Genomic DNA, 14,364 nt, shown 5'->3' with positions numbered 1-14,364 from the left:
TCACCCAAGCCGGAGTGCAGTGGCGCAGTCTTGGCCCACTGCAACCTCTGCCTCCTGGGTTCAAGCGGTTTCTCCTGCCTCAGTCTCCTGAGTAGCTGGGACTACAGACGTGCACCACTATGCCTGGCTAATTTTTTTTGTATTTTGTATTTTTTTTTTTCTTGAGGTGGAGTTTCGCCTCTCATTGCTCAGGCTGGAGTGCAATGGCACAATCTTGGCTCGCCACATATTCTGCCTCCTGGGTTCAGTTGATTCTTCTGCCTCAGCCTCCTGAGTAGCTGGAATTATAGGCATGCACCACCATGCCTGGCTATTTTTTTTTTTTTTTTTTTTTTTTTGTATTTTTAGTAGAGATGGGTTTTTCACCATGTTGGTCATGCTGGTCTTGAACTCCTGACCTCAAATGATCGGCCAGCCTCGACCTCCCAAAGTTCTGGGATTACAGGCATGAGCCACCATGCCCAGCCTTAATTTTCTTCATAAGTATCATTAATTCTTCCCATTTCCTTTTAGAGTCTCAAAGTGAATTTTCTACATGATTAAGCCTATTAGATAATTGATACAATTTTTTTTCCTCCTTGAGATTTTCCTAGTTTCTTGTCCTTCTGCTCTAATGTGGACTCCTGGCTTTCTTAGACTGCTGTTGAGTTATTGCTCTGATATTTGTCTTCACCTTCATCCTGAGAATCGTGTTTCTTTCTCTCCTGTGTTGGAGCTATTGCCTGGATCCCATGTCTTTTTATTTGTTTATTCCCTATGTTGTGGTGAAACATATCATGGAATTAGTTCCTGGAAGGTTATTTGGTAGGTAAAATTTTTTATTACTTGGAATGCCTTCCTACCTGATTGATAGTTGTTAAGCTGTGTAAGCAATTCTAGTTTGAAAAACTTTTTTTTTCAGAATTTGAAGGCAGTACTCCACTGTCATTTAGTTTCCACTATTGCTGTTGAGAAGTCTGATGCCATTTATTTTGTATCACGATTTTGTGGATGAGGATTTTGGATAGGGCTTAGCTTAGAGATTCTTCTATTCCCTATGGTGTCAACCTGGATCCCTACAGTGTTAAGTGGCATCTCTTAGTGGCATTCAGCAGGTAACTAGGCTTGTCTGGGGTGTCCAGGATGGCTTTGCTCACATGCCTGGCACCTTGTTGGGGATGTCTAGAAAACTGGACTCAGCTGGATCCCACTGCCTTTTTGTATAGGCATGAGACCTCTTGTAAAGATTGATCCATCAGGGTATTTGGATTTCTTACATGGGGCACAGGGATCCAAGAGACCAAGGTAGAAGCTGCCAGTCCTCTTAAAGTCTAGACCCTGAACTGGCATACCATCACTTTCACTGTTCTCGATTTGTCAAGGCAGAGGCCAGCTCAGATTCAAGGTGAAGGGAAATAAACCCCACCCATCAACGGGAGGGAAGTGTCAGATAATTTGCAGCATCTTTAATCTGCCACATTATTCTTCCATTGGCTTTCTATTGTTTTGTTAAATTTTTCTGATTATTGTACTCCTCGTTTTTAGATGATTTCCAAGATGAAGAGGCAATAGGAAGGCCTGTTATTTGCCATCTCTAAAGCCTGGTAGCTCTTAAGGTATCTGAAGATAATGGGGGTGGTAAAGACAGATGTGAGGGCAGTTAATTAGCCAAGACTTGATGTTTCCCTCATCTTCTGTACAGTAACTTTTTTTGGAGACAGTTTCACTCTGTCACTTGGGCTGTAGTGCAGTGATACAGTCTTGGCTCACTGCATCCTCTACCTACCAGGTTTAAGCAATCCTCCTGCCTCAGCCTCCCAAGTAACTGGGACTACAGGCATGCCTGGCTGTTTTCCTCATCTTCTACTGTAGGATGTAGGGCAGTACCTAGGATGTATATAGTAAGCTCTCAGGAAACACTTGTTCAGTTGGTTTGAATTCCTTCATACCAGATTTTACACACATGTGTGCACACACACATACAGAGATAACCATACCTGCCCACACCCACCTTACCCTTACCCATACATACCTGCTTAGACAGTAAGAGTTTTCAAGATTAGGTTTACTACATTGAAAATAAATAAAGGAGAATTAAAGTAAAAATATGTCCAGCTAAAAGAAAGTGGATTAGTTAATTAAAAACAACTTTTATACCAATTGTTTAAAAACATTTTTCAGAAGAACCATACCATTTGGTTGCATAGAACCACCTTTTTGTAATGGGTCATGATAAAGAATTATGCTAGTGCTTATGTTTTAGAGTTGTCAGTGGCTGTCTACGCTCTTCCATTTTTCTAACACATTGCATGCTGCTGCTTCTAGGTACATATGTTGTTCTGTACAGGCAGAAGGCATAAAGCCCCAAAGCGGGTAGGGCGGAGAAAAGATGAGGCGTAATTAGGCCAGCAAAAGAGGGAAACAGATGGGTTGTGGGAGATGACCCTGCCCCCATGTTGTTTTTTGTTCTGGCTGCTACTGATCATATGTGAATCAACAGCCCAGAAACTGGAGTTAGTGATCCTTTGATAAAAAAGAAAGTTTGATCTTAGACTCAGTAGGGTTATAAATTGCAACTCTTCAAAGTGATGCAAGTTTTACAGTAAATAAAATTATGAGTATTCAGGAATTGGTAAAGGGGACTTAATTATGATGGCCATACCTCAACATTTTTGGGTCTTGTTTCTAGATTATCATAGTTTACAAGATTTTATCTTGTGGGCTTTTTCAAAATAAATAGACAGTAGTGTTTTTGTTAGAGAAATAAATCTTTCCAATGTGCATTTTTTATGCCAAATTAGTCTTTCTTTTGTCAGTGCTTACATTTGACTTCTGGTCTATTTCCTAATGTCAAGGTTAAGGAAACCTTGCTGCGTCTCACTAAATCTTCCCATCGTTCTCTGGAAGAATCTTATTTTTTAAAAAACATGATGAGAATGTTATCAAACATATACACATGCAGAGATAATAGCATAATGAATTTCTAAGTAATTCAACATTATGAACATTCTGCCCCTCTTGTTTTATGTATTCTTCCTCCCACCCCCTGCCTCATGACCTTGATGGAAGGATTTTATTGTTATATAGTATAGTTTAATATTGGTGTTTTAAAGAATATATCCTGAAACTTATGAAATCCCTAAATTAACAAACAACACTATATAATTTACACAATAAAAATATTTGGTAAAGTGTGTGAGTTTGTATGTATACATGTTTATATATATGTGTGTATGTAAATTTTAAATAATCTCTTTAAGCCCTTAATAAATCTGTAAATATGGAACTTAATTAAAAAACTGTTAAATTCTGAATCGAACACTTGATAAAGCAGTTTTTCAGATTGCTTATTTATTTTATTCTGGGCAGTGGTAGGCACTATCATGGTTCGGTTTTATAGAATTTGATATTCCTATTTTCTTTTCTTTTTGCATCATAATATAGTATCAAAGTGTCCTTTGTTTTCTTTTCTTTTCTTTTCTTTTCTTTTTTTTTGAGACAGAGTCTTACACTGTTGTCCTGGCTGGAGTGCAGTGGCTCAATCTTGGCTCACTGCAATTTCTGCCTCCCAGTTTGAAGTGATTATCCTGCCTCAGCCTCCTGAGTAGCTGGGATTACAGGTGCCCACCACCACGCCCAGCTAATTTTTTGTATTTTTAGTAGAGACGGGGTTTCACTATGTTGGCCAGGCTGGTCTCGAATGCCTGACCTTGTGATCCACCCACTTCGGCCTCCCAAAGTGCTGGGATTACAAGCATGAGCCACCGTGCCCAACCCAGTCATTTCTTAAACTGTTAAAAATGTATGTGTTGGGCAAGGTGGCTCAGTGTTGTAATCCTAGCGTTTTGAGAGGCCAGCATAGGGCAATTACTTGATGCCAGGAGTTTGAGACCAGCCTGGGCAACATAGTAAGATCCCATCTTTACAAAAAAGTGAAAAATAGTCAGATGTGATGGCACACGTCTATAGTTCTAGCTACTTGGGAGGATCACTTGAACCTAGGAGTTTAAGTCTTCAGTGTGCTGTGATCATTCCATTGCACTCTAGCTTGGATGGCTGAGTAACACCCTGTCTTTAAAAAAAAACAAAAGTATGTGTTCTAAGAAACATTTTTCCCACCCTCCCCCACCCCGCCCCAAGATGGGTCTCACTCTGTTGCCCAGGCTGGAGTGGAGTGGCACAATCACAGCTCACTGCAGCCTCAACCTCCCTAGGGTCGAGGTGATCCTCTTACCTTAGCCTCCAGAGTAGCTGAGACTGCAGGCACATGCTACCATGCCCCACTAATTTTTATATGTTTTGTAGAGATGGGGTTTGGCTATGTTGCCCAGGATGGTCTTGAATTCCTGGACCCTAGCTATCTGCCCACCTTAGCCTCCCGAACTGCTGGGATTACAGGTGTGAGCCATCGCACCTGGCTGAAACATTATTTTGTTTAAAACTTTCTCCACCAGGCGCAGTGGCTCATGCCTATAATCCTAGCACTTGGGGAGGCCATGGCGGGTGGATCACCTGAGGTCAGGAGTTTGAGACCGGCCTGGCCAACATGGTGAAACTCCGTGTCTACTGAAAACACAAAAATTAGGTGTAGTGGTACATGCCTGTAATCACAGCTACTCTGGAGGCTGAGACATGAGAATCACTTGAACCTGGGAGGCGGAGGTTGCAGTGAGCCAAAATCGCACCACAGCGCTCCAGCCTGGGTGATGGAGCAAGACTCCATCTCAAAAAAAAAAAACAAACAACTTTATTTTCTCTTCATGCCTAGCATTGGACTTAGACTTAGGTTGGCTTTCTTTTGGGGGCCATTTTTTACGAAGTTTCTTTAAATCATTTTCTAGAACTACTGGTTGTGTTCACTAAGTGCATACCAGCCTCACCAACTCATGAAGTTTAACTTCATGCTTCATTAGAAAACTATTGATACCATGTGATGGATCTTTATTATCTGTTGGGAATAGTAATACATGTAAATGTTAAGTCTCTGAATCCCAGCAATAATTATTATCTGATTCAAAATAATAGGAAGAAGTTTGTTCTGAATTAGTGAAAAGTAAATAATTTACTTCATTTTAAAGAATATATGGCTTTGGCAAAGCACAGGGGCTCATTCCTGTAATCCCAGCACTTTGGGAGATTTAGGTAGGAGGATCACTTGAGGCCAGGAGTTTGAGATCAGCCTGGGCAACATAACAAAACCTCATATCTCCTCGACCTTCACCCCCACCCACCCACCCACAAAAAAAAAAAAAAAGTTGGGGTTGGTGGTATACCTGTCTTCCTAGCTACCTGTGGGGCTGACGTGGGAAGATCACTTGAGCCCAGGAATTCAAGGTGTCAGTGAGCTATGATCATGCCGCTGCACCCTAGCCTGGGCAACAGAGTGAGACCGACCCTGTCCCCGTCCCCCCCGACCCCACCGCCAAAAAAAATGCTGGATACAGAGAGCTCATGCCTGTACATCCAGCACTTTGGGAGACCAAGGCAGGTGGATCACTTGATGCCAGGAGTTCAAGACTGGCCTAGGGCAACAGGGCAAAACCCTGAGGTATGAACTCTTAATAATCCATAACAATTTAACAGCTGTTTATTGAAAACCTGTTACTCTATGTGAAATTACTCTTTCTAAGTCCTAAGGCTGAAGTTTTAATACCATTCTTTTTCTATTTTCTTTTAGAATAAGGAGGTAATTTCTCAAGGGGTCCTTGAATGTCATAAAATTGAAGTCTTTTTTTAGTCTGAAAGACTGCTGTTAAAAGAAGCAAACATGCTCTTTCAGAGTCAATGACAGAGAATACAGAGCCAGATAGATTAATCCTGTATAACAGTTGTTTTTACCCAGTGTACACAGAGACGTGGTTTAAACCATAATAAATCATAGATGAGATGGAAAAGAATTATTTGAAGTTTAGATTCTGAATTTTCTTAGTAGACATTTGTTGTTTTGTAATTTCTAAAATTGTTCAAACTCCAAAAGAAACCCTTTTCCCACTGTTTGCCCATAGTACCCCTGAGAATATTGAGTTCCAAATATTTTTGTTTGAACTCATCTCCCTTAAGTCTTCTTCCAGTCTTTTTTGGAGTAGAGAGTCCTTAATATCTTTTTTCTTCATAATATCATATCCCTCATGTTAATTCCTCTTATCTAGACCTTTTCCAATCCAGTTTATATTCTATGAGATATATTAACCAGAACTACGGTCAGGTTTGGGCACACTATTGGTTTACTTGAAGGTAGATTATAATAGTCTTTCTAGTTTTTAATGCCTTTCTTCGTGGCTGTTAATATTTTATTGGTTTCTTCAGCTAAAGCAAATTAAAGTCCTCAGCAATGTTTGCAAGGAGTATCCAGGGAATCTCACTTTATAGATCAGAAACTATAGTCTTTTCGTTATAAAAGCCATGTAAGTATTTTAGAGAAAATTTGGAACCTTAAAGAAAAATTTTTCATTTTCCAATCAAACAGAACCCCTCTTTTGTGTTTTGGTATACTTCTTAAAATATTTTTTCTTTGTGTAATATTTTAATATATGAGTATGTAGTTTTATATCTTACTTTTCTTAAATGTGGCTTTACAATAAGCATTTCCCACATTAGAAATGCTTTATAAAAATTCTTATTAACTGCATAGGATTCAGTAGCGGGGTGTATGTGTGTGCGTGTATGTGTATTTTTTTTAATTTATGAAGTTTAATTGGTTCATGGTTTTGCAAGGCTGTACAAGGATGATGCCATCGAGGGAGCTTTTCCTCACGGTAGAAGGTGAAGCGGGTGCAGGCATGTCACAGGGCAAGAGCAGGAGCAAGAGGAAGAAGAGGGGCAGTGCCACACACTTTTCAACAACTAGATTTTGCAAGAACTCACTCACTATCATGAGGACAGCACCAATCCATGAGGGATCTGCCCCCATGACCCAAATATCTCCCATCAGACCCTAACTCCAACATTGGGGACTGCATTTCAACATGAGATTTGGGTGGGACAAATATCAGAGTCATATCATTCTGCCTCTAGTCCCCCAAGTCTCATGTCCTCCTTACATTTCAAAATACAATTATTCTCAGTATCAGAGTCATATCATTCTGCCTCTAGTCCCCCAAGTCTCATGTCCTCCTTACATTTCAAAATACAGTTATTCTCAGTAGTTCCCCAAAGTCTTAACTCATTGCAGCATTAACTCAGAAGTCCAAAGTCTTATCTGGAGATAAGTTCCTTCCACCTATGAGCCTGTAAAATCAAAGACAAGTTACTTACTTCCAAGATAAAATAGGGATACAGGCATTGAGTAAACATTTCCATTCCAAAAGGGAGAAATTGGACAAAAGAAAAGGGCTACAGGCCCCATGCAAGTCTGAAACCCAGCAGGGCAGTCATTAAATCTTAAAGCTCTAAAAGAATCCTTGACTCCATGTCCCACATTCTGGGTACACTGATATAAAGTGGGGGTTCCCAAAGCCTTGGGCAGCTCTGCCCCTGTGGTTTTTCCATGCTGAGGTTGCATGCTGCTGGTGGCTCTACCATTCGGGGGTCTGGAAAGCAGTGGCTGATAGCTTACTTTACAAAAAGCTTTTAAGAATAATGATAGTGTATCAGTGATGTAGTTTATAATACTAGTATCAGTATATACTCCAGTAGCATAGTTTCTTCATGTATATTAATCCGTTCTCAAGCTGCTGTAAAGAACTGCCAGAGATTGGGTAGTTTGTAAAGGAAAGAGGTTTAATTGACTCACATTTCTGCAGGGTTTGGGAGGCCTCAGGAAATTTACAGTCATGGTGGAAGGGGAAGCAAACACATCCTTCTTCACAAGGCAGCAGGAAGAAGTGCTAAGCAAAAGGGGAAAACACTTTATAAAACCATTAGATCTTGTGATAACTCACTCACTATCATGAGAACAGCATGGAGGTAACCACCCCCATGATTAATTTACCTCCCACCAGGTCCCTCCCACAACACATGAGAATTATGGAAACTACAGTTCAAGGTGAGATTTGGGTGGGGACACAGCCAAACTATAAAATTCTGCCTCTGGCCCCTCCCAAATCACAGGTCTTCACATTTCAAAACACATCATGTATTTCCAGCAGTCCCCCAAAGTCTTAGCTCATTCCATATTAACCCAGAAGTCCAAGTCCAAAATCTCATCTGAGACAAGGCAAGTCTCTTCCACCTATGAGCCTGTAAAATCAAAAGCAAGTTAGTTACTTCCTAGGTACAGTGGGGGTACAGGCATTGGGTATATTTACACCCATTCCAAAGGGGAGAAATTGGCCAAAACAAAGGGGATACATGCCCCGTGCCAGTCCACAATCCAGCGGGAAAGTCAAATCTTAAAGCTCTGAAATGATCTCCTTTGACTCCATGTCTCACATCCAGGTCATGCTGATGTAAGAGGTGGGCTCGTATGGCCTTGGGCAGCTCTGCCCCTGTGGTTTTGCAGGGTACAGCTTTAATCCTGGCTGCTTTCATGGGCTGATGTTGAGTGTCTACAACTTTTCCAGGTGTTGGTGGGCATACCATTCTGGGGTCTGGAGGATGGTGACCTTCTTCTCACAGCTCTGCTAGGCAGTGCCCCAGTGAGGACTCTGTGTGGGGACTCTGACCCCACATTTCCCTTCTGTACTGTCCTAGCAGAGGTTCTTTATGGGGGCTGCACCCCTGCAGCAAACTTCCTGGACATCAAAGTGTTTCCATACAACCTCTGAAATCTAGGTGGAGGTTCCCAAACCTCAGTTCTAGACTTCTGTGCACCCGCGGGCTCAACACCCCATGGGAGCTGCTGAGGCTTTGGGCTTACACCGTCTGAAGCCATGGCCTGAGCTGTACCTTGACTCTTTTTAGTCATGGCTGGAGCTCAAGCAGCTAGGACTCACGGGCACCATGTTCTCAGGTTGCACAGAGCAGGAGGGCCCTGGGCCCAGCCCATGAAACCATTTTTCCCGCCTAGGCCTTTGAGCCGCTGGTGTGAAGGTCTCTGACATGCCCTGGAGACATTTTCCCCATTGTCTTGGTGATTAACATTCGGCTCCTTCTTACTTATGCAAATTTCTGCAGCTGGCTTGAATTTCTTCCCAGAAAATGGGTTTTTCTTTTCTATTGCCTTGTCACGCTGTAAATTTTCTAAATTTTTATGCTCTGCTTCCTCTTGAATGCTTTATTGCTTAGAAATATCCTCCGCCAGATGCCCTAAAATCATTTCACTCAAGTTCAAAGTTCCAAAGATCTCTAGAGCAGGGGCAAAATGTCACCAGTCTCTTTGCTAAAGGATTATAAGAATCACGTTTATTTCAATTCCCAACAAGTTCCTCATCTCCATCTGAGACCATCTCATTCTATACTTCATTGTCTATATCACTATCAGCATTTTGATCAAAACCATTCAACAAGTCTCTAGGAAGTTTCAGACTTTCTCATGTTTTCCTGTCTTCTTCTGAGCCCTCTAAACTGTTCCAAACACTGCCTGTTACCCAGTTTCAAAGTTGCTTCCACGTTTTCAGGTATCCCTACAGCAGCATCCCACTCTGTCAGTACCAATTTACCGTATTAGTCTGTTCTCACGTTGCTGTGAAGAACTGCCCCAGACTGGGTAGTTTATAAAGGAAAGAGGTTTAACTGACTCACAGTTCCACAGGGCTTGGGAGGCCTTAAGAAACTTACAATCATGGTGGAAGGGGAAGCAAACATGTCCTTCTTAACATGGTGGCAGAAAGGAGAAGCGCCGAGCAAAAGGGGAAAAGCCCCTTATAAAACCATCAGATCTTGTGAGAACTCATGAGAATAGCACAGAGGTAGCTACCCCTATGATTCAGTTACCTCCCACCAAGTCCTTCCCATGACCTGTGGGAATTATGGGACCTACAATTCAAGATGAGATTTGGGTGGGGACGCCGCCAAACCTTATTGTCATGGTCCCATCTAAACTTTCATTTATTCTTCCATTTCCAGATTGCCATCACAAAAGCCAAAGTGGATTTCTCCAGTGTGGTGTGCCTGCCCCCTTCCGTCATTGCTGTGAATGGGCTGGACGGAGGAGGGGCTGGCGAAAATGATGATGAACCAGTACTCGTTTCCCTATCTGCGGCACCCAGTCCCCAGAGCGAAGCTGTTGCCAATGAACTGCAGGAGCTCTCCTTGCAGCCCGAGCTGACTTTAGGCCTCCACCCTGGCAGGAATCCCAATTTGCCTCCACTTAGTGAGCGGAAGAATGGTGAGTAGATACAGAATTATTCCTTTCCCTAATTTGAACCAGGATCTTCATGTTTATAAAGTTATAGATCCTTAGTTTCAGGTTCCTTGAAAGTTTCTTATAATCTTAATATTTCTTATAAAATAGAGAGATAGCTGTAAGTTAATGGGATCATTGTAAATACAACATTTCCTGCCTGGATTATTATAATTTCTTTCTAATTTCTCTGCTTTCCTCATCCCATTCCTTCCATAAATTCATTAATTCAGCATATATATTCACTAATATCAATGTATTATAAACTATTAAATGGTAAACAAACCTCTGTCATTAGGAAACATACTCTATCATACAACCTTGTCAGAGTAATCTTTTAAACTTCCTAGCTTAAAACTTTTCCGTGATTGCCTTGTGGGATGAAACAAAAGGAAAATAAATTTCTTACTGGGTGCAGTGACTCATGCCTGTAATCCCAGCACTTTGGGAGGCCAAGGTGCACAGATCACCTGAGATCAGGAGTTTGAGACCACCAGCCTGGTTAACATGGTGAAACCCTGTCTCTGCTAAAAATACAAAAATTAACCGGGTGTGTTGGCAGATGCCTGTAGTCCCAGCTACTAGGGGGACTGAGGTGGGAGGATTGCTTGAACCCAGGAGACGGAGGTTGCAATGAGCCGAGATGGCGCCACTGCACTATAGCCTGGGTAACAGAACGAGACTCTCTCAAATAAATAAGTAAATAAATGAATAAATTTCTTGACATGTTTTACAAGGCTTTGCAGAATCTGGTCTTTTTCTCTTTGTTTTAACATCTTCTCTTATTTCCCTATTTCTAGTATTTTTTCCAGCCCATTAAACTGTGTTAAGTACTGTTTAAAAACCACGTACTCATTCCTCACTTTTTTTAATTCAAAAAATTATAATTTGTTATGAAATACTTAAGATTGGAAAAAATGTATAAAGAACAATATAGAAAATACTTGTGTGTTCAAGTACCACCCAATTTGTGTACTTTGCATAAATCTTCATTACCCCTGAAGGTAACTACTGACTTGAATTTGGTATTTCATTGCCAAATATATCTGTATTCTTTTCCCATGTGAATATATTCTTAAGCAATATATAATGTTGTTTCTCATGTTTTAGACCCATATATAAATGAGAGAAAAGTATATTATGTGTTCTTCAGGAACTTGTGTTTATTGATCAGTATTGATTTTCCTTCTAAGTTAAAGATATTCTGTATTTTCGTCTAATCCAATCTGTTAATCCCCACTTACTGAATAGTTCTACTTTTTCCTACTGATCTTTAGTGCCTGCTGTATTCTACGTGTGCCTGAATTAGTTTTTAGGCTGTCTATTCTTTGGTCTTTCTGGCCATCTCTGTGTTAGTACTATCTTCTTTTAGTTATTGCCTAATAATCAGTCTTTCCATCTGTTAGGACAGGTCTCTCTCTCCTTACCTTCTTTTTCAAAGTTGTCTTGGCTATTACCATTTTAATTTTCCATGATTTTAGAATTGGCTTATCAAGTTATGCAAAAAAAAAAAAACAACCCAAAACAGAAAAACCCTTTTGGATTTTTACCTCCAATATTTTATCATGAAAAAATTTAAACATAAAGTAGAAAGAAAAAAAAGAAAGACAGAAGTAGGAAGAATTTTACAGTGAATACCTGCATGCTCATCTCTTAGATTCTACCATTAACATTTTATAAAGCTTGCTTTATAACATGGATATCCAACTATCCATCTATCAATCTAATTTTAAAATTTTAATTTAATTTTTTTGCAACAGAGTTTCACTCTGTTGCCCAGACTGGAGTGCAGTGGTGCAATCTTGGCTCACTGCAGGCCCCATCTCCTGGGTTTAAGTGATTTTCCTGCCTTAGCCACCCAAGTAGCAGGGATTACAGGCATGTGCCACCATGAATGGCTAATTTTTGTATTTTTAGTGACAGGGTTTTACCATGTTGCCCAGACTGGTCTCAAACTCGTGGCCTCAGGTGATCTGCCTGCCTCAGCCTCCCAAAGTGCTGTGATTACAGGCTTGAGCCATCACATGTAGCTCTCAATCTCATTTTTTTGATGTATCTTGAAGTAAATCACAGATACCAGTACTCTTCCTGTTACTGAAGTATAACATGAATACAGAATAACCCACAACTTGTGTTGTTATTACCACAAAGTGAGTACACCTGTTAGTAACTACTACTTAGGAGGAAATAGTATACTAATACTCCGGAACTTTCCCCTCCTTGTGTTTCTTCCCAATCAATACTCCCTTCTCCCTGCTCGAAGGAAAGTACCATCCTGATTTTCAACACTGTGTGGTTAGTTTTTAAATTTTATATAAATGGAGTCATACGTGTGTATTCTGTTGGTGTTTTCTTTTTTTGTTTTTTTTTTTAAGACAGAGTTTCGTTCTTGTTTCCCAGGCTGGAGTGCAATGGTGTAATCTCAGCTCACCACAACCTCTGCCTCCCGGGTTCAAGCGATTCTCTTGCCTTAGCCTTCTGAGTAATTGGGATTACAGGCGCCCGCCACCACGCCCAACTAATACTGTATTTTTAGTAAAGGCGGGGTTTTGTCCATGTTGGTCAGGTTGGTCTCGAACTCCTGACCTCAGGTGATCCATCTGCTTTGGCTTCCCAAAGTGCTGGGATTACAGGCATGAGCTACCTCACCTGGCTATGTTGGTGATTTCTTTATGTTTTTGAAATTTATGTTGAATTGTGTGTGGCTGGAGTTTATTTTTATTGCTGTATAATCAGTTCATCGTATGAATAAAATGCAATTTGTTTTTCCATTTTACTATGGATGTTTAGGTTGTTTCACTTTGGGGCCATTAGGAATCATGGGTTGCTATGGAATTCTTGTATATGTCTTTTGGTATACTTGTTGGGATTTTTATTTGAAATGTGCCACTTATAGTTAAGTGGGGAGAATGTAATCTCACCATGTTGGGAGGCTGATATGTGAGGATTGCTTGAGCCCAGGAGTTTGAGATCACAGTGAGCTATGATTGCACCACTGCACTCCAGTTTGGGAGACATAGTGAGAACCTGTCTTTTAAAAAAACGAAACAGTAGGTGGAAAATACACATTTTAAAATATTGAGTCTTCCTGTCCATTACTTTGTTTTAGCTCTTCAATTAAATAAGTTTTCTTTAATGTCTTACACAGAGTGAATGTCTCCAGAAAGGTCATACAGGTATTTATTAGTTTTATTATTGGATATCTTTCTTTTTTGTAGATGTAAGTGGTATATTTTTATAAAATACTTTCTGTCCGATCTGGTGTAAAGAAATGTCAAGCTGGTGTAAAGAAATGTCAAGCCTTTTCAAAATCCCTATTTCTTTTCTACGTCTGTGGCCTTTGTTTGGGATACCCTTTCTCTCCCTCACTCTTCTTGAAGTCTTTCCTAACTCATATTTAGTGTTAGATGCCCCTCTTTTGGTTTTCCCAGTTGCCCCCATTTTTTTTTTTTGAGATGATGTCTCCTTCAGTCACCCAGGCTGGAGTTAAGTGGCGCGATCTTGGCTCTTGACAACCTCTGCCTCCCAGGTTCAAGTGATTCTTGTGCCTCAGCCTCCTGAATAGCTGGAATTACAGACATGTGCCACCATGCCTGGATGATTTTTGTATTTTTAGTAGAGACAGGATTTCACCATGTTGGCCAGGCTGGTCTGAAACTTCTGACCTAAGTGATCCCATCTCCCCACCCTAACCCCTGCCTCAGCCTCCCACAGAGCTGGGATTACCGGTGTAAGCCACCGTGCCCCAGTTGCCCTTTATGAACCTACTTTATCACGCTGTATTGTAATTGGAATTCTTCAAGCAGCAATGCGTGAGCCTTTGAAAACTGAAATCAGACACTGCTTCACTACTCTCAAAACTCTTCAATGCCTTTCTGTGAGGCTTATGATGAAATCATAGTACTTATGATGTGGCCTTCATATCCTCTCTGATATTATTATTATTATTATTATTATTATTATTTTTGGTGGGGAAAGGAGACAGTCTCGCCCTGTCACCCAGGCTGGAATGCAGTGGTGTGATTTCAGCTCACTACAACCTCTGCCTCCCAGGTTCAAGTGATTCTTGTTCCTCAGCCACCGAGTAGCTGGGGTTACAGGCATACACCACCATGCCCAGATTTTTAAAATTATTTTTAGTAGAAACGGGGTTTTGCCATATT

At 40.8% G+C, this 14,364-nt stretch overlaps 1 protein-coding gene across 3 annotated transcripts in view; it reads left to right on the top strand.

Annotated features, from left to right (window-relative positions):
* The window catches only part of MRTFA (myocardin related transcription factor A), a 204,422-nt gene that overhangs the window by 62,101 nt on the left and 127,957 nt on the right, over positions 1 to 14,364 (top strand). For all 3 annotated transcript variants that reach the window (XM_012459027.2, XM_064368071.1, XM_012459024.3), the window contains one exon: positions 9,925 to 10,186. Coding sequence is in view for 1 of the 3 variants with exons in the window: in XM_012459024.3 (XP_012314447.2) it covers positions 9,925 to 10,186 (262 nt within the window). In the remaining 2 variants the exon portion in view is untranslated. The remainder of the gene's footprint in view (positions 1 to 9,924; positions 10,187 to 14,364) is intronic.

The sequence above is a fragment of the Aotus nancymaae genome, unplaced genomic scaffold (genome assembly GCF_030222135.1).
Source record: "Aotus nancymaae isolate 86718 unplaced genomic scaffold, 86718_ANA_hifiasm-v0.15.2.pri h1tg000076l, whole genome shotgun sequence".
Classification (NCBI taxonomy): domain Eukaryota; kingdom Metazoa; phylum Chordata; class Mammalia; order Primates; family Aotidae; genus Aotus; species Aotus nancymaae.
Note: the sequence above shows the minus strand (reverse complement) of the source record. Positions and strands in the feature narration are given on the sequence as shown.